At 39.7% G+C, this 26,752-nt stretch overlaps 1 protein-coding gene across 1 annotated transcript; it reads right to left on the minus strand.

The window, feature by feature from the left end:
* Positions 4,251–26,752, minus strand: LOC110259440 (uncharacterized protein DKFZp434B061-like). The gene is made up of 5 exons (XM_021084640.1): positions 26,582–26,752; positions 25,968–26,490; positions 25,502–25,908; positions 24,561–24,753; positions 4,251–8,861 (listed from the first exon to the last, which is right to left on the minus strand). Exons 1-5 carry the CDS (start codon positions 26,750–26,752, stop codon positions 8,731–8,733), a joined length of 1,425 nt encoding a protein of 474 aa, XP_020940299.1. The 3' UTR covers positions 4,251–8,730.

The following is a 26,752-nucleotide window of genomic DNA, read 5'->3' on the forward strand; positions in this document are numbered from 1 at the left end:
TGGACACTTAAAGTGCATGCATTTTATTGTATGTAAATTAGGTATCAATCAAGTGATTTAAAATAAATGCTTGGCTATGGGAATTAGAAATAAAATTCCTTAGACTAGTGGTTCACAATCTTTAGCTTGCATCAGAATCACCTAGAAAGCATTCTAAAATAGATGGCTAGATATTACCCTGGGTTTCTAATGCAGTATGTCAAGGGTAATGCCCAGGAATATGCTTTTCTAACAAGTTCTCAGGTGATGCTGATGTTGCTGGTCCAGAGAGGAGTTTGAGAACCACTGCCTCACAGGTAGACAGAACTGATTCCTAAATTGAGATATTAGATAGGTTAATTTCAGCAAGCTAGCTTTGTCCAAATAAGATAAAGAGAAATTTTACAAGTCCATACATACGCCTTTCAATTTAATGGGAATAAAATTGAGTATGTGAGTAATTTCCTGGAAAAATAAAGTGAGCTTTCTATTTGTTTTCATGGGTCCAAGGAGTCCCTGGAAATTCATAGAGAGTTGGCAATCCTCTGAAATTTAATATAATTTGTGTGTGTGTGTGTGCGTGCTCTTTTTTTCCCCTAGAGAAAGGGCCAAGTTTTCAGCAAATTTTCAAGTGAATATGATCAAAAGAGATTAAGAAACATTAAAGTAACTCTATGAGTATCCTTTCCATTTTTAATTTTCATATACATGTGTTTTCTTCAAAGATAAACAGGAGAACATGAAAGCTTACAAATTTATTTTTTTTTAATTTATGCGGCGCACTCAGAAGTTTTAGATTGAAGACTTGGCATAGATACTATGTAGGTCACTTACTGTAAAGAGGAATGAATAAGTGTGTGCCATTTGAAAGAGTAACAGGCAAAGAACAAGCTTCTAAGAGTTATAAGATGTTCTAGAAACGTAATATTTTCAAGTAAGATTAAAATTAAGACAGCTTTAATTTTATGATATTATACCTCTACCTTCCCCCACTATTTCTGCTTCCAATGTAATTAAAACCACAAATATTAATGTAAAATTAATACCTATAATATGTGGATTGGGCAACATATGAACAAAAGAGCATTTGTGGCTATAAAAGCATTATTATTTATACATATAAATTCTCATTGTATAATATGCAAATATGGTTAGATTTCTCACATATTTTAACACTGTGTATAAGCATTTTAATGGAACTGACACATATAATATTAGAATACGGCACATTTCTCTATTCATTGTCTACTATAACTCCCTTTATTATTCCTTCCAAATATAAAAGAGGTATATTTTCAGTCTTCTGTTTTATCTGATCTGTAAGCTAGACATATATTTAGGGAGTTATTTTAATTTCTTAATAAGGTACCAGGTACAAGGTAGTTTATTTTCATAAAGTAGAAAAAATGCAAATAACCATAGAGCTTAACCATCAACAGATTTAGTAAACATATTTAGTATTCATATTTCAGAATAAATATGTCAAAAGGCTTCTACAAATATGTGATCCACTCTAATGGTTTTATGACTTAGAGGTGCATAGAAAACAATTTGATTGTAAAATATTATGACCACTACTAATTCTTTCATGTCCTGATTTATGAAAAGGTCTTTTATTTTTCTGCATGCTTTTCAACAGGTTACTGACTTAGATATCGCTGTGGTCTAGATACCATACATACAATAAACTCTTTAGGAGATAAATTTTCTCTTAACTGAACTTTGTTTTTCTCCCTTATTTTAAAATCTTTGCATAAAATCACCTTGCAGAAAAATATTCTTTTCTCCTTTTTCTTGTCTGAGCTGTTGCTAACAGCTTTTAATTTGGGAAGTCTATCTCTGAGTTTTCTGCGCCTCACTGGTTTCGGCTCAATTGTTTCTCTAGCCAGCAGAGCATTTCGTTTCTCCTGAAGGTCACCGCAGGCTGCCAAGGCTTTGAAAACATACCATCTTTTCATTCATGCTGCAATCCAGCCCTGCAGTGCCATTAAGAGAAATGGAAGCAGGCATGTGACTTTTTCTATCAACAATTATTGAATTTATTGTTATATAAAGTGAATTAGGCCACCAGTGAACAAGGGTATTTCATAATGTCACCTTTTTTCAAGGCAATAGGAATTTTTTTTTTTTGTATTTGAGTTGTTTGCCCATGTACATATGATTATTTGTATCAATTATACCATAATGTCATCTGTTTTTAGAAGTAACTCTTCTGACCATATCACTACTAGTTGCAATAAGCCAATGATGCAGGAAGCAGTCCTGTTCTAAGGACACTCATAAAATGAACACACATTGGCCATCTGTTGGAGGAGGGAATGGCATTAAATGTAATGTGGGCCTGGAACACATCCAGTATTGTTTATTCTGTCACATATCAGAGGAGCACTGAAACCAAATTGATGATTTTTTTAATTCCAAGGGGATAAGAAATGGAGCCGAGGAGGAAAATGATTCCAGATACACCCAAAAGTATTTAAGTGACAACCAGACTCCAAAAGAAAAAAAGAACGAATAAATTCAGATGATCTCAGAGGAAAGATAAGCCACATTATACATACCAAATATTTATATTATTGGGCAAGAGATATTCACCATAATTACTACTAAAGTATTCTGCAGTTAAGGCTGCTAGAAAAAAAAGTTTCCTAGATGAACAAATTCAATGAATTATAAGCACACATTATTTCTAAGATTACAAAGACATTTTTTTCTATAATTTAGGTAGGACGAAAATGTTTTGATTATCAAATATGCTGATATTTGAGATTAACCTCTAAGAAAAAGATGATACTGTAAATCATGAGTTGCTAGGTTTTTTTTTTTTTTAATTTTTCGTAAGTTTAGGGCAATGAAATTGTTGCATAGCAGTTACATTGTTAGTTTGGGAAGTAAAGTGATTTTCCTTGCAAGTTATTCTAATGTGTTTTAATGGAAAATTCACTGAAGTTTTATTCAGAGATCTGATTATCTTTCCAATGATTAATGAGCTGACTTTGTGCAAGTAACTTCCCTGATTCTCAGTCTCTTTAAAATTTAAAAATGTCAAATGGGGAATTTGTGTCCAATATCCCTGTAAAAGCTAAGACATCTCTTAAGAATGTGAATAATTTTATTTTCATTTGTATAAACTGTACAGGTCAGTCTTGGGGGAAATGCCCTCAGGATCTGTCAGGGTCTCATGTAGAAGTGCTCCCTTCCCTCCCCAAGCCAACTCTTCTTTCTGCATCATCACAAGGGCAATCTTTAATACACTTGGCATAAACAAAACACATAGTTTCAGTTACTGGGCTCCCTGAAGAATGAAAGTGTTAAATGAAATGCAAAGGAATTCTGTAACAGTCTTAAAATCAAAGGCAGAAAAGTCTTTCTTCAGGGTTTTGGGCAATATCTATGGATATAACATTTGAATATATATTACGAAGTTTTGATTATTCCAGGTTTGATGAGAAAGACACTTCATGTATCCACCTGTTCACTGAACAGATACTGAATACCTATAGCGGTGGACCAGGCATCTACCTAGCTGGAAATAAAAGTGAGTGAGTGCCTGTTAGAGGATTTATTTGAATGGGGGAGGGGAATGACACCAACACAGGTAAAATATGCACAAATTGTCCTAAGGGCTAGGAAGGAAGCACAGAGAAATGATAGTGGCTGTGGGTGGGCTGGAGTGTGAGGAAAAGTCACAGGGAAGAGGGGCTTACTTTAGTTAGAATTGTTAGTGATCTGAGTTCCATATTATCAAAACATGTTAACAGACACACACACCTAGGAGATGTCTTCAGAAAATCAGACGTCTTCATTAACATCATTGATAGTGCACATACTCAAATCAGAATACTTTATTACATGAAGTTTTTCTCCACTTGACAGTCCAACCATCAGCTCTTATACACATAACTGGCGAGAGTTAAGCCCACTGCCGTGCAAGCAGATGCGACCCAAGCTCACTTACGCTGACCTGCCAGGGTTCATTAATCTCCACCATTTAACATTTTACCATTCATGGTTCCCCATCCTGGGGAGTGAACTATATGCTGTCCATTCCATGGATGGCCCATAATATAAGGTGACCAATTAGGAAAAAACTGCTGGGTCTAGACTAGCCAAAAGCATAGTATATATACCTATTTCTTTTCCCAAAAACTCTTAGCTATGCTTTAACTCAACTCCATCTCTTCCTCATTTATTTTAAAATCCATGTGGATTATTTTTATAATTATCTACCTAGTCATCACTAGATTGGTCAAAGTTTTATTTATTTTTTTCTCCTCTCTCACCTATTTTCAGGGATCTAATCTCAGACTCTTTAAGCAGATTTTTAAAAAAATAACTCTAATAATAAAGAACTGTCTGGCATAAAATTATAATAGTAAAATACAGGTCATAGATTCTCCCCACTGAGGCTCTCCACATCATTATTTCCTGTTTTTATATCCAAATCCATTCTCTTAAATTGCTTTTCTTGTAGCTCTGTATAGTTGAGTCCTATTCCATCTCCCTCCTGTAGGTTATACTCTAAGCTTAGAGCAGTCAGCATCTTGGTTACAGATAACAGTTCTGAAGTCAGCAGTCCTGGGTTCAAATGCCCACTTGACCTCTTGTTACTTGTGGGACTCTGAGCAGGCAAATGAACCACTTGGGGAAACAGAAGCACTTACCTTGTCAAGTTGTTACGGGGAATTCACTATTATGTAAATCACTCAGCACTATGCTTGGACCCAGCAAGTGCTCAATACCTATTAGCTCTTATAACTTCATAATCTTTTTCAAAGAATGACTAAAATATCACATATATCAGCTCCTATCAGCTCCTGGGAGAAATAAGATCAAGATATTTCCTATCATATTGGGGCAGTCTTTTATTTTGCTTCATTATGCCAAAATTCCTAAACCAATAACCACTCACAGTATATATTTAAAATATGCATCTAATTGTATGTTTATGTGGTTCATTTAAATGTGATACTTGTGTGTTTCTGAAGATGTTATATATTCCAAGCTCAAAGAGAAAGTGAGAACTCAATCTGTTTAATTTTCTTAAACTTAATACATTTCTTGTGGATTATTTAATTTGCAGGCACCATTATGCAACACTTGTGATTAAGATCAATTCCCTTCCTTTGGGTTCAAAGATGTTATTGCTGGGGAGTAATTCCACAGGCAAATATAGCTTAAGAGAATGACCTTCACCTTCAAGTGTTTTGTAAATTTGATTCACATATAGTATAGCCTCTGGTCACCAGCTGTCATTGCTATTTTCAAAGTCCATCCACAGTTATGACCATGTTGATGGTTTGCAAAGCCTATTTCAAAACCTTTAGCTAAGAAACCTCATTTCCTCATGAATTATTTTATTTTTTCTTGTTGGCATCCTGATTAGAAGTATCATGTGGGAAAATTTAATGTTATTTTTCCAGAGAGTGTACATCTTGCATTTATACTTAAAATTCTGTTAAATATTATTTCACATTTTTATTTAAAGTTCTAGTCCTTTCTTTTTTTAAAAAAATTATTGGAATATAGTTGACTTACAATGCTGTGTTAGTTTCAGGTATACAGCAAAGTGAATCAGTTATATACATATACATATATTCATTCTTTTTCAGATTCTTTCCCATACAGATTATTACAGAAGATTGGGTTGATTTTCGTGTCTTTTTTTTTTTTTTTTTGTGGATAGTGTTCCATTGTATAGGTACACTTTTATTTATTTCATCAGTTCTTGTTGATGGACATTTAAGTTTTTCCCAGTCTTTGCCACCTCAAACAAAACTGCAATAAACATACTTCAATTCTTTCATATACGTAAGTATGTCTGTAAGTCCCTGATTATTTTTGCCATGGCTCTACCATTAGCCAAATCAGATTTAGATTCTATCTCTCTCACTGTTTTTCCTAATAATAGATGGTACACCAACTTTAATCAGTTCTTCACTGCATCTACTCTTACTAGAGAGGAAGAAATGGTGGTACTGATAATAATAAAAAATAATAGAACTTTTTCTTGAGTATTCATGAGACATTCCCTAGAAAATCTTAGAACAACTGGTGGTGATGGGATGGTACTTTGTAGATGACTGCATTATTCTTGGGACTTCACATGCCTTGTCTTTAATTCTCCCAAATAGGTTTTATTATACCCATTCTTCAGATGAGGAGACCGAGGCTCAGGCCGAATTAGGAATTTGACCAAAGTTACAAAGTAAGCACGAAGGCCAGGCTATGTACCTGGATTCTCTGATTCCAAACTCATATTCTGCCCTCAAACATAGGATGTCTCTCTAATGCATGATATCAGTTGTAATGCTGACCCATTACATCTTCTGAATCCTTCTGAATCTACCCAGTGTCCACTACTCTCTCCACTAGTTCAGGCAGACTACTGAGATAGTGTCCTATGAGGTTTTCTGGCCTTCTGTTGTTTCCTTCAAATTTCTCCTGCTCACCAGTCTCTGATAACCTCATTCCAATACTAATTCAATTACATCATAAACCTGTTCTTTCATACTTCCTCACCATCTGGACCCACCTGCCTTTCCCACACTGGTCTCTCCTGTTCTGCTAGCAAGATCAGGGTGTAGGGACTTTCTAAGTAGGTATCTGTGAAATGAAAAAGGAGGCAAGGGAAGTGTTGATTGGGAAGAATTTCCAGCTCCTTATCCTCACCTTAAACAGAGCAGCTTTATTTTTATCTGCTTTATGTATCGGGGGGCATATAATATTTAATTCCCCAAAAATATATCATTCCCAAAACAAAACAGGAAACCATGACTATCAGCCCCATAGGACAGGAGGGTTCTTCTCTTATTCATTGTAGTATTCTCATCACTTAGAACAGTGCCTAGAAAACACTCAATAAATATTTGTTGAAAGAGAAAATAGATGAATGGGTTTAATTAACTTTGGCTCTATTGATATTCTAACTGAAACTTTGGGCAAGTTAGCCAACTGCTTGCTATTAGCCTCTTCTTTTTATTCTCACGTGGAACCCACCATTCCCATCCAGGAGAATGGGAGGGGGAATTAAAAAGGAAAATATGTTGTGCAGTAACTGAAATATCCTAACCTTTGGCTTTATTGCTCTCTCTACATCAAAAACTATTTGTTGTTTCATAAATCCACTGCCACCTCGATTTTTTCGCTCTTTTTTTCAGTATTTTAAATGTTATATTTATGTGCTCTAATCTTTTTTAAAAATTATTTTTATTTTTTTCCATTATAGCTGGTTTACAGTGTTCTGTCAATATTCTACTGTATAGCAAGGTGACCTAGTCACACATACATATATACATTCTTTCTCTCACATTATTATACTCCACCATAGGTGACTAGATATAGTTCCCAGTGCTATACAGCAGGATCTCATTGTTTATCCACTCCAAAGGCAATAGTTTGCATCTAGGTCAAATTCCTAGTCCTCTCATACTAAGTGAAGTAAGTAAGAAAGAGAAAGACAAATAGCATATGATATCACTTATATCTGGAATCTAATATACGGTACAAATGAACCTTTCCTCAGCTCTCTTTTCTTTTAAAATTTTTCCTCATCAGAGCCACTAATGGCCCTTCCCAGTGTTTTTCTCAATAAACCGAGCATCTGACTATTTATCTGATTGTTTGGCATTTTTCTGTTTCCCATGGTAATGGAAGAAGAGGAAAAAATAAAGTTAGTCTTGTATTTGTTTTTTTGGGGGGGTCACTTAATTTAATAAGATGGTGACTTGATAGAGAAGTCTTTCAGATAAACTATTAAAATTTGATCTAGAACAACTGGAAAAACCACTTTTTTTCTTACATTCATTATTGAATTTTATCTATGATGTTTCTATTACTGTATTATAATTTTTTTTCATTTATAAGTGCATGGTAGTATATAGACTTTCCCTGCTAGCATGTTCAATTCTTGCCAATAGTATTAACTACAGGTAATAAAATTGTTTGCCATTTCAAAATTTCTATCACCAAAGTCAGAGGAGGAAAGCTCTCTATGCTTGCAAATGTTATTTCCCATGCAATCAAAAAATAAATGTGGTTTTAAAGGAGCAACATAATGTGTCTTTGGGAATGTGTATATATTTTCTATTTGTTTTATCTTAACCCTCAAAATGAATAAATCTCTGGTAGTCAACTTGCTTCAAAGCAACTTAACCTTAATTTTAAGACCATACTAAAAATATTATCTGCACACCCTTCCCTAATCAAGTTTGAAAGAGACAGATGGGTCTGCTTCTTCCTTGCACTGTGTTTATAGTTACAATCTACATTTGCTCACATAACACATTAAAAAAATCAGCTGCAGAACTGACACCAGAGAAAGCGATTCCAAATTCTAAATATATATTCTAAATTCAAAAAGGCAATAGTACCATGTATAAATTCCCTTTTGATAATGCCTAAAATTCATTTTAGCAAAAGCAATAAATGAGAAGAAACCTATTTGTGAAAGGACAAAAATCCTGGAGGTCATTCTTATAGAAGCCGCTCAAATAGCCCTTGCAGCTTAGTTCCCTTCTTCTTGCCACCTATCCTTTCTAATCTCTCTGAAGGTTTGAATTACCCACTAAAAAGACTCATAGACCATAGTGTTGAGATATGATGAGATTTCATATGTAATTTCATAGACAGTGTTAAGCTATTCCAAATATTCACTGCCTCTCTGAGAGAAGACTATTTTCTTGCCTCACTGACATCAGACTTGGCCATAGGAATTGACATGGTTAATAGAATGAACACAAGTGACTTCTGTCAGTTGCAGAGGGTAGCTTTATGGCTATCCTGTCTTCCACACTGACGTCTTTCTCCTATGCCAAGATCAGCAACGTCCCCATAGATGCTGCTCTGACAGCCCAGGTCCCTTTGGGGTAGAGTCCTCCAACCTGCAATGGACACATGGTGAGAAGAAGAAATGAGCCTTTGAGGTGTGAAACCAATGAGGTGGGGTCTTCTGTTACCTCAGCACAACCTCGCCCATTCCTAACACATTTGACAAGAAGTCATACACCAGAATGAAGGGAAGCGCTTTAACCTACAAGGCACAAGGGAAAAACAAACAAACAACAAACTAGTAAACCAGGATTATTATTAGGATTAGAGAAAAATAACATAAGTAAACTACCTAGCATGCATCTAATGATATATAAAATTATTAAGGGGTTAAGAACTCATGCTTGGATGACTACTGAGTATGTGCAGGAAGAAACAGGTAAAACCATTAATCTGTTGGTGAGTATCAATAGTACAGTAATATTTAAATTTCATCCTTAGAAAAATCTCTAGTGGGCAATATAACTGGAGGCAGAAGTCATGAATATACAGAATCAGAAAGATAGGAGTTCAGTTTCTAACCCTACATCTCCCTAACTTTTCAGCTTTGAGAATTTCAACTTAAGCTATAATTCCTTATCTATAAAAGCTGAATATGGAACTTACTTCATTGGGTTATTGTGAAGACCACAGAATGAATATTAAGGGTATAATATAGGATGTGGCATTCAATGGTTGCTCAATCAATGCAAATATTATTTCTATATACTTAATTTACACTTTCCTTTGTAATGAAGGGAACGCTAAATCATACGAAGTTATCCAGGGTATAAAGCTATGGTGGCCTGTGATGGGTTAAGGAGTACTGGTTTCAGGCTTTAGATTCTTATTTGGGACAGAGGATATTTTTCAAAGGTTCTCAAAAGAAAAAGAAAGTTTTAACTTTAGGGCCAAAGAAATCTAGAAGGCTATTTTCAAGAGATGATGTGTCAGGAGATAAGGGTTAGCAAGACATCCCGAGAAGACTCTAGCAGGAGTACTGGAAGGGAATGGACTTCTTTGTGCCTGATCTTAGCTCCTAAGAGTGTGAGATCCAAGAGGAGGAAAAAGAGAAAGGAGTTTGTATGAGATAAACACAATCTAACAACCTAATACTGTGAATTGCTATAGCCATACTGCATAAAAAATATAACTGCTTGAAAATGCTTACCCATTCTGGTTCCTTTTTAGACAAGACAGCAGCCAGGTCTCATGGGCACCCGAAAAATTGTAAAGTTTCTAAGATTCTGGATCACCTGGGAGTTCCCCTCGTGGCTCAGTGGTTAACAAATCTGACTGGGAACCATGAGGTTGCGGTTTGGTCCCTGGCCTTGCTCAGCGGATTGGGGATCTGGTGTTGCCATGAGCTGTGGGGTAGGTCACAGACACAGCTTGGATCTTGTGTTGCTGTGGCTGTGGTATAGGCTGGCAGCTGTAGCTCCGATTCGACCCCTAGCCTGGGAACCTCCATATGGTGTGGAGTGGCCCAAGAAATGGTAAAAAGACAAAAAAAAAAAAAAGATTCTGGATCACGTGAACAGAGTTACATCCGTGTTCCCTTAAACAGTGTTCCTGAAAACTTTCATTTCTAACTTGGAGATGAGGGACAAAGTAAGTTTCTGCCACGGGCAGGTTATGGTTTCAGCTCATCACTTTTACTCGTCATTTATACCTGGCTTTTGACATTCAATCACCATACAACAGAACAAAATCCTTGGACCTCAAACATTTTGATGCAACATTAGTTTGATGGCTCTAACTCCAAGTTTTAAAAAATGAACACCCTTCCCCCAAATTATTTAATCATTATATAGGCTAGAATTTATTCTCCTGCCTTTCCTGTAGCTATTTGCCATCACAAAAACTTCCCTTCGACAAAATAAGGTGTTTCATGGTAAACTACATCTTTGTGCCTTTATGTGTCACTGGTCAGTTGTTGACTTGTTTTTATGTCCTTTGCCTTCTCCAGCCAGGATGCATGAGCCTATCAGTAGCCTCTTCAGTGATGTTCTCAAGGAAGAGTTTCAGCCAACATATTCAAGTGCATTCAGATGGACCAGGAATGGGTCTGTACCTGAGCAACCACCCATTACAGCCACCTTTCTTATACCATGGTAACCAATCACGCTTTCTAGTGATTCCAACTGCTGATACTATGTTTCATCCAACTTAAAGGACATTATAGCACAGGACAACTTTAGTCATACGGCCAATTAGTGAAGTATTGCCAAACTAAGAAATGATAGTTATACATGTAGAAGATGTCTACTCTGGGTTCCAGGCCAAAAAATATGGAGAAAGGAACACTGAAACAAAGATCAAAAAAAAAAAAAAAAAAACCTCTTTGAATTGCCTTATGGTAGGAAATGAACCTTGCATGCATCAGCCTAAGCTCCCACTTTCTGAATAATAGACTGCTAGGTTTAGCATCTGCAGATAATTTATGCTTCCTCTTGTAGTAGGAGGTTGGGCTTAGGGCAGAGACATTCAATCACCATACAACAGAAGTTTCTTCAGGTCAACTTGATGGGGTTAATCATCTAGGTGTAGTTGATCAAGGGTTAAAATATTTAAACCACGAAGTAGACTTGGCTTCTAGCAAAGGCTGCTCCAGTTTTAAAATGCGTGTTAGATAACATTTTGATAAAAATTAAGTACCTGGTTCAAAAATAGAGTGGGACAGGTAAATGATGAAAGTGTTCTTCCTTTGTTAAGGTGGGCTGAGTTGGGGGGGTAGTTTCATTAAGAGTTTGTAGAGAAGGAAGGTAGATTTTAGATAGTTGCTATGCATGTGAAACACAAATAGAGATGGACAGAGGGGTCTTAAGGAGTGTCCCTGCATTCCAAGAATTTATTTATTATTTTTAGCTGTCAAAGTACTGGTTCTTTGACTCAATATTAAGGCATGTTTCAAAAGAAAAAGAGAACAAAACAAAAGAAAAAGAAAAAAAAACCCACTTAGTTTTATGCAGGTATATGTGGCCCCTGTAAGCTTTGCTCAAATTATTTTTCATTTAGAGCTTCTAGACGGAGCTTATCTCCCCTGGAAGTACTTTCTTCCTCCTTTCCCTTCCCCTCTTCTCTGCTGATCTCAGCAAATACTTATTGTGCACTTACTGTGCACCAGGTAATATTTTATCATACTTAGGATATACTGGTGAACAAAAACTCTTACTTTCAGTAGAGTTTACATTCTAGTTGAAGGGAGGAGAGAAACAAAAATAAAAGTCTTACTTAATTGTAAGGTAATAGTTTTTCTCACTTGATTCCTTGAATCCAGAGGACGGTTGTGTGTGTTTTAATCCCAATGGCACACAGTAGGCCTTCATCAAGTATTCGCCTAATGACTGAATGTACAATTCTGAGTAATGACAATGTTGAGGCAAAGACTTCTTAAAAGAGATTATTTGAGCCTTTATTCCTCAGTACTAATTTATGAACTAGCACAGTAATTAGAGCAGTTGCGTAGCAGTTTCCAATTTTATAGATCTAATTTTGGAAAGTTTTATAGTTGAAACATTGAGTTGTCAAACACACCCAATTTCAATGATCACAATACTTCTTTGTAGTCAATGTCCTTGAATTCTATAAACTGTTTTCAGTGAAGAATCTTCTTTTCTTGCTTGGTTTCTAAAGCACCCAACAAAATAAAGCTCTATTCTTAATAGGACTTAAATTCTGATATAATGTAAGACTCAGTAGGGCTTTAAATTTAGAATGTTCGTGAAGCTTTGCATTTTAATATTCAGAATAACTCTTAAATGGTCTTAACACTTGCTTAGATATTTATATTTAGAATCCCTATAATCGCTGTTTCTTAGAATTTACTTTTTGTAAAATCTCCTTGAAATACAGATAAGCTCCTGAAAATTTTGCCTTTAAATATCCTTGTTAAAATTATCTGTGTTTGAGAATGAAGATGGTATAGTGCCCAGTTTGGGGATGTGAACATGGTTTGTGATCATAATGGACTTGTGAGAACGATAAGAATCAAACTCGTGGCTTGGTCACATCCTTTGTGGAATCTCCATTGTTTACGTGGCTCAGGCTATCCTAGGAAGCCCCCCTGTTCTTTAGCTTCTGTCCACTAGAGGGTGAGTGGGAGAGAAGGAAAAAAAAAAAAAAATCAAGAGAGTTTAACAAGTCTGCTGAACAGTTTGATGATGGAAATTTTTTGGAGGATCAATTTAGGATTTCTTTATTCATATTCATCTTGCTTCTTATTGCCATGGATACATAAGTTGATTTTTATGAATTCAGCATTTATAAGTGGCACGTTACAAGATGGCAGTATATTATACTGTCTATTTTTACAACTTGAAAAATAAATGCTGTCCAGATAACTTAAAGCAGCTTTGTGAACACATACTAGGTTTTCTCAGGGAAAATAACTTCTGGACATGCAACACTGTAGTTTTTTGTTTTTGTTTTTGTTTTTTTGCTTCAGATTTTAGACCTCCAGTAAACATTTTTGAATTGGGTTCCATGAGTGTTAGAAAATATATTAGGTTCTTGGACTCTCATTATACTGATGATGCCACAATAAGCTGATCTGTTGATGTATCTGGAATGATATACTTAGGAAATGAAAAGAGCAAATGTCACATGACTGTCAAGGACTGCTAATTGTAGCATTTTTCATAGCCCTTCTTAAAGCTAGAAGCAGCTATCTAGGCACTCTGGATTGAAGACATTAGGAAGGTGGTACATGTTTCTCCAAACACTGACTGTCTATTGCGATGTTTCGAATCTTATCATTACACCTTCATTCCGTAAGCATGACCAGATGAGAGCAAGATAGGGCCAGGAGGTGGAATATCAGGGATACTGGGAGACAGACATCTATGTGTGTGTGTGTATATATATATATATATATATATATATATATATATATATATATATATGCACACATGTCTGCACCTGCAGCATGAGAAAGTTCCTGGGGGGGGGGGATCGAACCCATGCCACAGCTGTAACCAGAGCCACAGCAATGACAACACCGGATCCCCAACCTGCTGAACCATGAGGGAACTCCAGACAAGCCTATATTACAAGAAGGAATGGATGCAAACTGTGATTAACTTCAAATTTAGAATGTGTAGGAAATCCTAAATTTGACTGCATATACTTTTCAAATATAAGTCAGAGTTGCATAAAGGGTGAAGTACAACAAAAAGAAGCAAAGAAGGAAGAAAGGAATGAAGGAAGGAGGGAGAGAGGGAACAGGAGGGAGGAAAGGAAGGGAGGAAGGAAGGACAAGAGTGTCAATATAATCAGAAATTACTAATTTACATGGGGTAACCATGTTTCTGTCTCTGGCACCCATACACCTCCATAATCCCACCTCTCCCCAAAAACACACACACAAACAGACACAGAAACACTGACACCCAATTCCAGACTGGGGGCCAGTTTTTGGCACTGGACTGTTTCTTATTTCTTGTAAAATCTGCCTTTTTTTTTTTATACAACACTTTTAGTTACTGTTTTTCTTTTCTTTTGCAACCAGACACTCCCACGCAGCACAAGCTCAATTCCAGCCAAACTCTGCCTGTGTGTGTGCGCGTGTTTAAATAAAGAAAACAGGTCTTCTAGTTCTGTGTTAGCAAAGTCACCTCTTTTACTACCAGTGCTAATGCTAAACATGTAATAATACTTTATTGTCATGAGCAGGAATCTGCTTTGCTAATTAAATGCAGCTGTCAGTAATTACTACTTGTCAGTGTAATCTATTTCAGGGAGCTCTACTTTAAATTATAAAAGATGGGCCTGATATTGAGAGGGTGGGATAGGCAAGGTGACTGCTTGCTTCCCCAGATCAGAAACTCACTCTTTCATGATGAATGAGTAACTTTATTGTGAAGCCATCCCAACTAGGTTATTCCCTATTTCTCTGGTGCATGAATGATAGAGTTTGCAATTAAATCATTTTTTTTTTAATATCTGAAATCTAAATGTCACCCCCTTGGTCACACCAACAAGTATTACGACTCTCAGAGTTAAAAATGCCTTATGATGGTAATCTGTAAGAACAGCATTCATAGTGAAGTCACTATAATCTCTACCAACAAACACTGAGGTCAGTATAAATGTACTTTCTAATTCGCACCAACTGGATTGGACCCAGAGAAGTATTGCTGTGAAAAGTGGATGGGCAGAGGGGGTTATGAACTCTTTCTTGTAGGGATTTTTCACTGATACTCAACCAGGTTTTCTCTCGGGGAATGTTTAGACTTCAGGTTAGGTCTTTGAAATCTGCAAATGAAAAAAAAAAAAAAAAAAAGGCACAGCATTTGCTCGTAATATTAATTTATCTTAACTGCTTCTGAAAGGAAGCTCAGACTCTTTAAAGCTCTACATCTGCGTGACTAAAAGCAATGTCAGGACAAGGGTAATGGCAGACTGCTTCGCTCCATGGGCTAGGTGCTGGGCTCGCCACAGATGCTGGCATTGTGTCTAGGGTCTAAGGGGAGCAGACCTTTTGCCCTCACCTCCCCTTCCTTCCCCTGCCATTGAAAATGAATGTGGTGGCCGTGGGGCCAGGAAGCTGGAGTCTCGGGGGGAGATCGGTTGATGGAGTGGTGGAAGGATCAATGGGGGGAAAAGAAGCATAGCAGGGAGTATGGGGGAGGCCAGGCGCACAAGTGGCTTTACCCTACACAGGCGAAAAGACTTATCGCACCCCTCACAGCATCCTGACTGCTTCATCCTTCTTCTCTCACCATCTGTTTTATATCCCAAACTCCAATGGTCCTCATGTTACTGGATAATTAATTATCTTGTTATAGGTCCCAACAAATTTGGCAGCTACTCTTCTGAATACAGCACATTATTTAAATGGAATTAATAATTTGGTTGTTCATCCCAGGTGGAGAAAAAAAAAAAAAAAGGTTTCCAGATGGAAAATAATGAGTGAAAGTAGAAGTAGGCAAAAGACAATAACTTGTATTCCTTCCTTTTCCTGGTACTCCTCTGCCTATGGGATGCAAGGTCCAGTGGGAATGGTATAAATTCTCCCTTTATGTGTCACAATGTTAATCCCCTTTATTGAGAAAATGTGTGTTATTCCAGATAGTTCTAAAAAATCAAAATGACAAAAATTCTAAGTGATCAGCATCTCAAAGAGAACACACTGAATGGCCATGAGCTCCCTCAAAAGTATTCAAGGGAAGTTCCCATTGTGGCTCAGTGGGTTAAGAACCTGACATAGTGTCCATAAGGATGAGGGTTTGATCCCAGGTCTTGTTGAGCGGGTGAAGGATTTGGCGTTGCCTCAAGCTGTGGCATAGGTTGTAGGTGAGGCCGGGATCTTCAATGGCTGTGGTGTAGGCTGGCAGCTGTAGCTCTGATTTGACCCCTAGCCTGGGAACTTCCATATGCCACAGGGTGCACTCCTAAAAAGCAAAAAAAAAAAAAAAAAAAAAAAAAATGTATTCAAGGGAAAAAAAACAACTCTGGAATGTTGTGACTTTGAGATTGTATGGATTCCTATAACCTCAACTTCACTGCATCCTTAATACTTTGTCATATGCCAAACTCAGTCTTTTGAATCAGCTAATGATGTTCCCGGATTATAGTAGATGCTCAATGCACAGCTGCTAGATGTATGAGTGATGATTTGCGCTGCTGTCATGATATTGTTTCTTGCTACTCAACCCAGCTGGCTGCAGGTGGCAAGTCATACTCGGTGGCAAGCGTTTAGACAGCAAGGACAGAGGCGTAGTTCCCACCTGTGGTCAGGTGATGAAGGAGAATGTGGACCTTGTTTCTGCATATGAGCATCCAAGGTTCCACAGGGCAACTCAGTTATCTCCAGTTCCCGTCTCTGCACTCCACTTCCTCTGATGTCAGAGTCCCTTTTGCCAACCTGGGAAGCTAAGACCTGTTTGGCTCTCTTCGGGAACAACAAAAATTGTCTTTCTCTTCTAGCCTACTTTAAGAATCATTGAGTCCTGGCACAAAGATTGTAACATATGCAGCTTTCAAAATATCTGCCCAGCCCTGTGTTGGGTCAGGGATTAAGGTACAGGCTCAGGTTCTGATGGAGGTTGCAGGGAGGTGGGGAGGGGCACTAACAAATAAAGCAGTAATTCCGTAGACTATGACTTATACTATATATAATGGTGGATCAGAAAGCTAGCCTATCTTGGCTTGGGGGGGGGGGTGGAGGCTGCCAAGGAGAGAAGAAAGAAAGAGAAGTGATGAGGAAATGAGAGAAGCAGAGAACCCTCTCAGCAGAGGGGCCAGTATGTGCAAAGGCATGAAAGTGTGAAAGAACACAATCTATTCTTTACTTCACCCAACTGCAGGAACCTCCTGTTGAGTGATAGATGAGTCCCAGTCTGGGCCATGGGAAACAGTAAGGTCTTTGAAGGTTGAGCTAGCCTGAACTTTACCCTCAAGGCAAAGGATGCTGCAAGTTATTAAGCAGAGCAATTACATGATCAGGTTTGCACTCAGAAAAGAAATTCCAAAAGCACTGAAGAGGATGGAAACTTGAAGCTAAAAAAGAGGCTAGTAATTCAGGAGAGAAGTTCTGTTGACCTGAACTAAAGCAGTAGCACTGGGGCTGATAGGTAGGTAGATGTTCAAGATTGTCATGTCTTGGTGACAAACTAGAGGAAGAGAAGGAAAAATACAAGATGATTCCAAGTTACCTGTGTTCCTACTATAAAACTCTGTAACTATTTTTTCTGGTTTCTCACTTTTCCTGGATTTCTCTGCACAGATGATGCTACCAGTACAGAAGAGCAAGATAACAGAAAGTATTTGAGAAGAGGAAACATTAAGAAAGTAACAGCATATGAAAATTCACAAGCCCTTGATCTTCTTGTTGGTTAGGTACAGAGTTGGGTGTCTCTTAAAGGATGTATTTGTAATTCAGAAATCCTCACACCAAATGCTCTCAAGTAACCTTTGACTGCCTAGTCATCTGTTTCAGAGTAAACAGTGTATGAGAATAAGATAAATACTTGATTAAGAAAAAATAATTTTGTCTGTAGAAAATCAAGTTATAATAATTATAACTAATATTTATTAAAATTTTATGGTGTGCCAGATACTAACTATTGGGACAATAAGCAGTAACGTTCTCCATTTTCAAACATCAGATCTCAGGATTAAGTTGGGCACCGCAATCTATGCTAGGTTTGGGAACAGAGGAATATAACCATATCTGAATAAAACTAAAATGAAAATAAGTACTGTGAGGCGTTACCAATCCCAGTGCTGGCCCTTCACCCCCTCATATTTTATCTGCCCTGTTTTCTGCCTCCACCTCTCCCCTTGTATCCTTCCCGCCTGGAACCCTCAGCTCTCTGCTTTCTAGGTTCTGAGATGCCTAAAGGAAGATGCTCTAAGTCTGCCCCATTTTACCATGTGCTAAGTACCATGGAGATGAAGGCGACAAGGACACAGCGCAACCCCTCTCACAATACAGCTCATGAGAGACATGCAGTCAGGTGGCCCAAGGAACAATACCAGGGCCCTTTTTCAGCTCTTCTTGGGAGGAAAGGGCTCTGGGGCTCCTGGTAGAGAGTCTGTTTCTCCACGCTATGGTCCTGGATAAGGACCCCCTTCCCCCTCAAACAAAACACAACCAAAACACAACAAAAAACCCACATAAAAGACCCCATTCTGAGTGCCCTTTGGTCCTATCCTACCTCACTGGGCTCAGAAAAGTGAGGCAATTAGGAAGTTGAGGTCACAGGCAGCTGGCTCACCAGATGAGGAAATTCCACTAGCAATCTGCTAGTTCCCTACTCCTGCCTATGGAGCATAAGTGCACCTAGTTAGCAGGATTTTGGCACCCAATTCAAATCTATTGAAAAACAGTTCCAATCATTTGCTAAAAATTAATACAGCCGCATTTTTTGCTTTTGTGGCCACTGCACGTATATAGTACGATACGATGAAATAGGAAATTAACCTTTATTGAAGACGAACCCCTCTTTTGTTACAGGGAGGACACAGGGAAACAGCATGGGTTTCAAGGACCAGAAATCCAGGGATGGTGCTCAGGGGCTAATTGCTACTCAGGGTAAGTGTTGGCCCTGGGCCAGATGGCATGGGCTGAGATCATGGCTCCCAACCCTCTAGCTGGAGGGCATCTCTAGGCCTCGGTAGTTTCCAAATCTGTGAAATGGAAATACTAATGACACGTACCTCACTGAATGTATTGTGGGAGAGAAATGTCTTAAGACTATGATACATAGTAACTGTTAATTAAACCTTAGCTCTAATCACTTATTATTTTTACAAAGATAAAGAGGTAAATAGTATATCCATCAGGACAAAATAACATGGAGGAACCTTATTTTCTAAGCTTTATGTCTGGCAAGTAAAGATAGCCAGGTGGCTATCAGAATTTTAAAAGTTACAGGAAAAAAAAAAAAATCTAAGACTAAAACTTAAACTTTTAAGTCAAGGTACTCAAATGTAATCACCACAGTCAGGAAATAGATTTTACTGTAAACCATGAATTCTCCATGGTATAAAAATATAAAAGAGAAAGAAATTTCTGTGCATCCTAATACTTCAAAGTATATAAAGAAAAACATAGTATATAGTTTATCTATAGTATATAAAGATATATATAGTATATAAAGATAAATACGAGTAGTTCAATGCTTTTAGCAAAGCTTTTGTTCATTTGTATAAGAGGATGTATGGCCCAAAGAATTCTGTGAAGGTCTACAGCTGGGCCTGGCAAGAAAAAACTGTGAAGGAGCTGCCCAAAAGACTCCTCTCAGTTTCTGTCCTTGACACAGGCCTTTAAATCCAGTAACACTTTAATCATGCTTAAGTCTGAAACACGTAGTTCTTCTCTTCACATCTTTCCCTCCACAATAAGAGAATCCACAGAACCTATGCTGTGTAACAGAGAACAACAATTCAGCATACACACGCACATACAGACAGATATAGAGAGAATAATGAGCTCATTATCTTTAACCACTGGTGATGATGTTACGGTGATATTAAAGATGATGATAACCACAGCATCAATTACTGCTTCCTGAATCTTCTCTATGCATGATTCTGCATGCTAGGCATTTCACATGTTAGCAAATCTAGATATGGGGAAATCTAGAACCGCTATTTCCATCGCTACATAACAGGTAAGACTACTAAGAATTTTAAAAGGTTAAGTAATTGGTCCAAGATCCCACAGCTGACAAGCCATGAAGCAGGGATTCTAACTCAGCCAGGTCTGTCTGACTCCAGAATGCATACTATAATAAATACCTTATTTTATGTTGAGGTGCATGAAGAATTGTGACTTTTTTATTGACTTGATGTAGTGGGGTATGGCAAAGAGCATTCCAGTGACATTTTAATATGTTCCTAAATAGTTCCCCAAACTATACTCAAATAATAAAACAATATTTATGGCAGGAAAGAGTTGGCAGTGTCAAGATTCTATTAAGGTCAACTATGTCTTATACGCCCCTTTACAAATAAAAGGTACAATTACAAGCAGCTTTTTTTTTTTTTTTTTTGGTCAACTTCTAAATTTAAACATTTTAATCAATTTATTGTTTTACTTTCCTTTCCTATCCTCTTCCTTCTATCTCAGGGCACTCAATCTTATAAAGATTTTTATTCTCCGGGGTTTTGCAGATGTTATGTCCTGAGGTCATCGCAACAAAGGAAAAATTCTATATGATATTACATCGCAATGTTAAAACTATGCCACTAGAAAGCCATGTAAAGTTTCTGGATTATCAATTTCATGCAGGAGATATTAACTGGATGCCTAGCATATGCCACATGGGTCAGAGCAGAGTAAGTCTCATTTCACACCTTCACATGAAACTCATTCCTCTGGCAAGTACCATATAGGAACATGTATCACTGACCTCTGTGCAAGAAGTTCACATTATAAGGATATTATGGGAAGCATAAAACATTCAACATCAGAACCTCTGAGCTATTAAAAGTACTTAAAGACGGCATCAGTTCTTAAGTTCCCTAATTTAAAAAAAGTAGCTGAACCTAGGAAAATTATTGAGTCCATTAAAAACTGCATTAAGTTCCAGCACTGTTCCAGCCTTGCTCTAGTTCAGGTTATTTCTGTGCTTCACGCCAATCGCCTTCCTTATGAATTCCTGAAGAATTCACTCTAACTTGAAAATGCTCATAAATCTCAGTTGCTACAGAGCATTTGCTTTACAATTAACTTGGTCCCCACTTGGCTCCCTGTTTAAGTAAACTTTAAAAAACAAAAATAAAAACACCTGTTCAAGAACAGTGGCACACAGCACAGTGGCCTGCCTGAGCCTAACTGCCATTTAGTTGCTGTGGGCTTACGCCATTTATTTAGGCTTGCTGAGCCTGACTTTTCTCAAATCCTAAACAAGGATAATAACACCCACTTTACCTACTTATTTTCCCTCTGGGGAGAGGAGGGCAGCTACCATTGAGTTAATACTAGACTGTTCCTTGGACAGTGTCAGGCACATACTAGAGGTTATGATAAGTGTTTCTTAAAAAACTGTTCAAAAAAAGGTTGGTACACATCCAATTTTTAATATCAAACTAGTTGAGGATTTAATAAGTTCCATTCTCCAGATGATGCTGATTTCACAAACTACATGTGCCATGAAGGGGACTCTCTTTCTACTGTTCAAGGTTATTAGACAAAATGTAGATCTATACATAAAGAATTACATAAAGATGTACTCTATATGTATACATGTGTGCATATACATACATTTAAATACAAGTATGTGTGTGTGTGTGTGTGTGAATAAACATACCCATTTCCCACACACAATCTAGGTAAAATGGTCTAAAGTCAAACCAGCTCTTCAACCATCTCTTAATACTGACAAAGCTTTCTTTCGTAAAATCGTTCAAGACGTTGGAAGATAATCCATTGTACCAAATGTTAAGACATGCTAATGGAACTTGCATATGAGATTTAGAGAGGTTCATTTATCTTGCCTATACATTATGTGGATCTCCAGATATAATCTTTTGCTTCTACTTTTCATAAGTGTTAGCTGCTCTGAAGTGGTTTTGAGTTGGATTAGTGATTTTTAAGTGTAGTTATTAATATCTTGCGTTAATTGCACTCCTGCTGTGAAGGGTAGGATAACATCACAACCCTCAGAAACAAATACTGATTCTAAAGTGAAACAACTTTGTCAACAATCAAATTGAATTCCAGGGGGAAAAAGTTATACTTTTGCTAGTTTTGAAGAATTTGTATTAAATTCACAGAAAAATTAAAATGTAGGATTTTTCTAAATTGTAATAATTTAGGTCATAGTGAAAGTTTAACTAGTTATTTTGGTTGTAAGGTCCCCCTCTCCACCAGAAAAGGACAGGACTCAAATGAAGATAAATCTGTGGCTTGAATAATCATTTCCTTAACTTGATTTTTCTCTCCTTTCTTTCACCTTTTCTTAAAACAAACTACAGTTTCATTACCAATCGATACCTCCTCACTTAATTGCAATAATCTCAGAATAAAGAAATATTTGAATATTAAAAATAATTTTTTTGTGTCTTTTTAGGGCCCCATCCGTGGCCTAAGGAGGTTCCCAGGCTAGGAGTCAAATCGGAGCTGTAGCAGCTGACCTACGACACACCAGATCTGAGCTGCCTCTGAGACCTACACCATAGCTCATGGCAACACCAGATCCTTAACCCACTGAGCGAGACCAGGGATTGAACCTGCATCCTCATGGATTTGTTTCTGCTGGGCCATGACAGGAACTCGTAAAAAGAAAATTTTTAAAATCATGCAAAAACAAGATATATAAGTGTTCACATAATTTCAATGGCACAATAGTGTTATTGCTCACATTCTATTCCCAGAGTTTTTAGCATCATTTTTATTAAGTGTTCCCTTTATTAAGAGATTGCTTTCTCCTTTTACTAGGGAAGTTACATTGAGAATTGGTTCATTCATGAAAGAACACCTGTAAAATAAAGGACCACCCTGCCAGACCTACCAAGAAAGTCAAAGAAAATTCTTAGCTAAAATTTCCATAAGACATTTCCCATTTTCTAACGAATCCTAATAACCATTTTTGCTAACCTCCTCTTTTACATAATATTGCATGGGTAAGAGATATTACTGTTGCTGAGATTAGAAAAATAAAAAGATGAGAAAAGTAGCATAATATTTGTTGCAGTCTATGAATTCAAGTTTGCTTTCTCAATGCAATGGTAACATTTGCATTTATTCATAAATGAATACTAATGACATATGCAGATCTGGCACTGCGCCATAGAAATCATACACAGAAAGCTAGAGCAGTGCACAGATAGTTCTATTTCTCCAAAGTATTCAGACAAAGAGTGAGAAGATTAAAGTCAACATCAATTCTTTAAAGTTGAGTCATATCTAAATGACACAGTGTGTTAGGAATAATGGTGGGATTTATGGTGAAAGCAAAGTTATGGTGAAAGCAAAGTTGAACATCTTGCATGATTTTTGAGTCAACAACTCTTGATTGACCACCTACTTTGGGTAAAATCCTGTTTCTTTAAGTAAGTCACTGCTCTGCAATTCTTTTTTACACAGTGTGGGAGTAACTACCCTGCTTCCACTGAAAATTCTTCCTTGTTATTTAAAATAACACCCAGCCCAGCTTTGCATATTGTGTGAGCTCCTGTGCTCAATAAATACTTTTTGAATGAGTGAAAATTCAGTGAGTAAGAAGGTTATTCATTCAAAAACATCTGTGTATGCCTGCAAAATGGTATGGATAATTATGCCAGAATAGTCAACTCACTGTGGGCAGCCCCTTCTCACAAAGTCAAAGAGAGCAACTTCCAGTGTTAAAATGTAAGCATGAGATCTGGCTTAATTTAGAAACCATGATCCTAGTACTTCTGCAAAACTCCACTGAAGAATATGCTCATAATTTCCCATAAAACATGCTTTAGGTATCTATTTGAAATTTTTATAATTTTACATTATGGATGATGTATCTATATATTTTTAAACAGCCCAGATTAATCTGGAAGAGGCCACAGCAGTTTTCATGCTCACTATTAAGACTCCCTACACTGGAGGTAGTTAAATTTAAGCAACAGTTTCCTTCCCATCATTATATTTCTTAAAATGATTTCGTGTGTCTCCATCAATTCACCAGTGAAAGACTTCATATTCCTAAAGTAAAGAAGGCTACCCTGCTGCTCATCAAGTCACTTTCAGTAAGGACCATTTGTAAACAGAGGGAGGAAGGTAAGTGGTATTGTTTTCATTTCTTTCAAGCTTCACTAGGAGGAACCAGGAAGGCAATTAAAAAAAAAAAATCTGCTACAACATAATTGATACCAATAAAAACATTAAAAAATAGTTTAGATATCCAATTTTGTAATCCCTTTTATTATATTCAACTTTTTCTTGGAATTAGAAGTTGAAGATACTTGAAATAAACGGTACTGTGGAAACATTTGTCTAAAGCCCTGAAACATGTCAAAACTACTGAGCAAAAAAGCTTTCAGAAGCACCAGCTTTAAATTACTTCTAGCAAATCAGTTTGGAAAGCAGTACGGGTAAAGAACGCCCACCCAATCTCGTTCCCACCCCAAACGGACCCTGCCTGCTATTTATCCGACTACGTTTACATAAATCAGACAAGAGTTACAGTGCAATTAAATGTATCCACGAAGTAATATGATATAAAGCACTTTGCAAATATTAAACCTCCCCTTAAGGGATCAATGTTTTCCATGAAGAAGCTGGTGGGGGGGAGGTGGGGGGAGAAAGTGGAGAGAGGAAAGAGAGAGAGCGAAAGAGAGAGACCCACCGGGTGAGTACTGGGGCAACCAGGATGTGAACAGCGGCTCCCTTGGGTGGGCGCCCTCAAGTCCTCCAGGCGGGAAGCCAGAGAGCGGAGTCCAGCAAGAGGAGGTGCTTCCAGGGTTGTGGAGGAGGTTTGCTCGCTGTGCACCTGGCAGTGACAGGTAGAAGCATCCACTGGAGGCTGGGAGCTTCCTTCCCTAAAGCAAGGCGGTCGCCCAAGTCCCATAAGCAGAAGTCTCCGCGCTCCAGTCAGAAGCCACAGCGACCGCGCGTACCTCTTAGTAATAACGGTATGACCAACCACTCCACTGCATCTATTTCCTGAGTGCGCGTGTGTCTGTGTGTGTGTTTGTGTGTCGGGATGGGGGGAGGGCTGCGTGAGCTGGGGCTGCCCTGGGGTGGGGACCGGTGCTGCGAGGGGCGGAGGCCGGCTGGGGCGGGGAACGCACCACACCTGCAACTTCCCCGAGCTCCGCCCGCCCTCCGCTTGCCCTCTTCTTGGGCCTCGCAGTCCCTCACTCTCCCAAAGCTGGAGAGTGAGGGACTGCGCGCCCAGCGCCAGTTCCGCAGCCACCCTGAGAAGTGGCCAAGCGAGCCCCCAAACTCTGCCGAACGCAGTTAACGCGTGTTTCCTCTCCCCCTTCAAAGACAGCCCCGAGAGTGGCGCCCACCTCGGGGGAGATGGACAGATACCAACGACTCTTAATCACCCCCGCCGTTTCCCATTTCACTCTAGTTTAACCCCGAGTCCCAGAGTAGGTCTCAAAAGTCTCCCCAAGGCAGTGCCCAAGAGAACCGCGCCCCACATAGTGCCCTGGCTGGCAGCACAGGGACGTCTCCCCTCGGCGACCGTCCCCCTGCGATGTTCCCCCAAATCTACGCGGCTTCAGCCCCCTGTGCTCCAGCCCCCTCCCCGGCGCGAGGCGGGCAGCGCGCCCTGCTCACCAACGTCCCCGGCGGCGACAGTGGCGCAGGCGGGAGCCCAGGGCGCGGGGGCCCCCGGCAGGTCGCACCGGGCCCCGGGGCGTCTCCTGCAGTCCCGTTGGCAGTTGGGCCAGTAGTTTCGGACGCCCGGGCTTGGGCTCGGCGGAGAGCGAGTCTGCGTGGATGGGAGCGAGCTAGCGGAGCTGTGCGTGCGCGTGTGAGAGTAAGAGGCGGGCGGGCCTTAGGCGCAGGCGGCGGCGGCGGCGGCGAGGTCCAGGGCGGGGAGCCTCGAGGGGGAGGAGGCCGGCGAGAAGTAGTGGAGTTTAGGGCTCGTTTCCTGCACTTCCCCAGGAGGCTGGAGCCAGGTACGGCAGAGCGCGCTCCCGCGGCGCGGGCAAGGTAGGGGCGACCGCCGGAACCGGAGTCCGCTCAGTGCCGGGGCCCGCAGCTGATCTGCGGGAGGAGGTGAGCATCCTCCTCGCCCCACGCGGGCACCGGCGCGGCCCCGGACTCTGAGCGCCGAACGGAGAGCCTCCTGGGTCCTCGGTGACAGCACCCTGGGCAGCCTGCTTCCTCCTGATCTGCCCAAAAGAGCAACTGTCAGTGAGGCTGGGATCTTGCCTTCCCGGTCTTTGGAGCCGCAGGGGCCAAGCTGTGTGGGCGCCCGAGTCCCTGCGGCTGGTGCTGTCACGGCCGCCGCCCGGCCCCCGGCGGCTGCCTCCCGGAGACGTGCCCAGCTGTGTGCGCGTGTGTGTGTCTAAGCGAATCTCTTCCCCTCCATCACTCCAGCGCGCGGGAGGGCCCGGGTCTCCGGCGACCAGCTGCAGAGTGGCTGCCAGTCCACACCCTCCTGGCTCTCTCCCCACCCACCCCGCCCCTACTCCTCCTCGCCCTCTCCCTCCTCCCCTGCTCCTCCTCCAGCTGCCGCTCCCGAGCTCCCAAAGGCAAGCGGGAAACCGCAGCGAAAAGGGCGGAGGAGAAGGGTGGGGAAGGAAGCGCAGGTGTATCTCCTAAGAATGAGAGCAGGGCGCACACGCCCGAAAGGCTTGCTGCAGGGGGTGGGCAGGGCCTTAGGCGGAGAAGGGGGAGGAGAGGATTTACCCAGAGGCCGAGGTCCTGCGGCTGAGCCACCTCGCGTCCCACCCAGGCACAGGAGCAGCGGGCCAGCAGCGCGATGGGGAGGTCGGGTGGGCGCGCAGAGCTCCCGGGGCAACTCAGGTGGCAGCTTGGGAAACCTTTGGAAGTGATCAGGGTGGCAGAACCCCGGGACAT

This window comes from Sus scrofa, chromosome 1 (assembly GCF_000003025.6).
Source record: "Sus scrofa isolate TJ Tabasco breed Duroc chromosome 1, Sscrofa11.1, whole genome shotgun sequence".
In the NCBI taxonomy this organism is placed as follows: domain Eukaryota; kingdom Metazoa; phylum Chordata; class Mammalia; order Artiodactyla; family Suidae; genus Sus; species Sus scrofa.

What these genes read in the sequence shown, in the direction of transcription:
- LOC110259440 (XM_021084640.1), bottom strand. Translation starts at nt 26,752, where the DNA reads ATGTCCCGGGGTTCTGCCACCCTGATCACTTCCAAAGGTTTCCCAAGC. An exon ending in CGCAGGACCTCGGCCTCTGG is followed by an intron (nt 26,491 to 26,581) that starts GTAAATCCTCTC and finishes TCTCATTCTTAG; the next exon opens with GAGATACACCTGCGCTTCCT. An exon ending in TGTCGCCGCCGGGGACGTTG is followed by an intron (nt 24,754 to 25,501) that starts GTGAGCAGGGCG and finishes GCCTTGCTTTAG; the next exon opens with GGAAGGAAGCTCCCAGCCTC.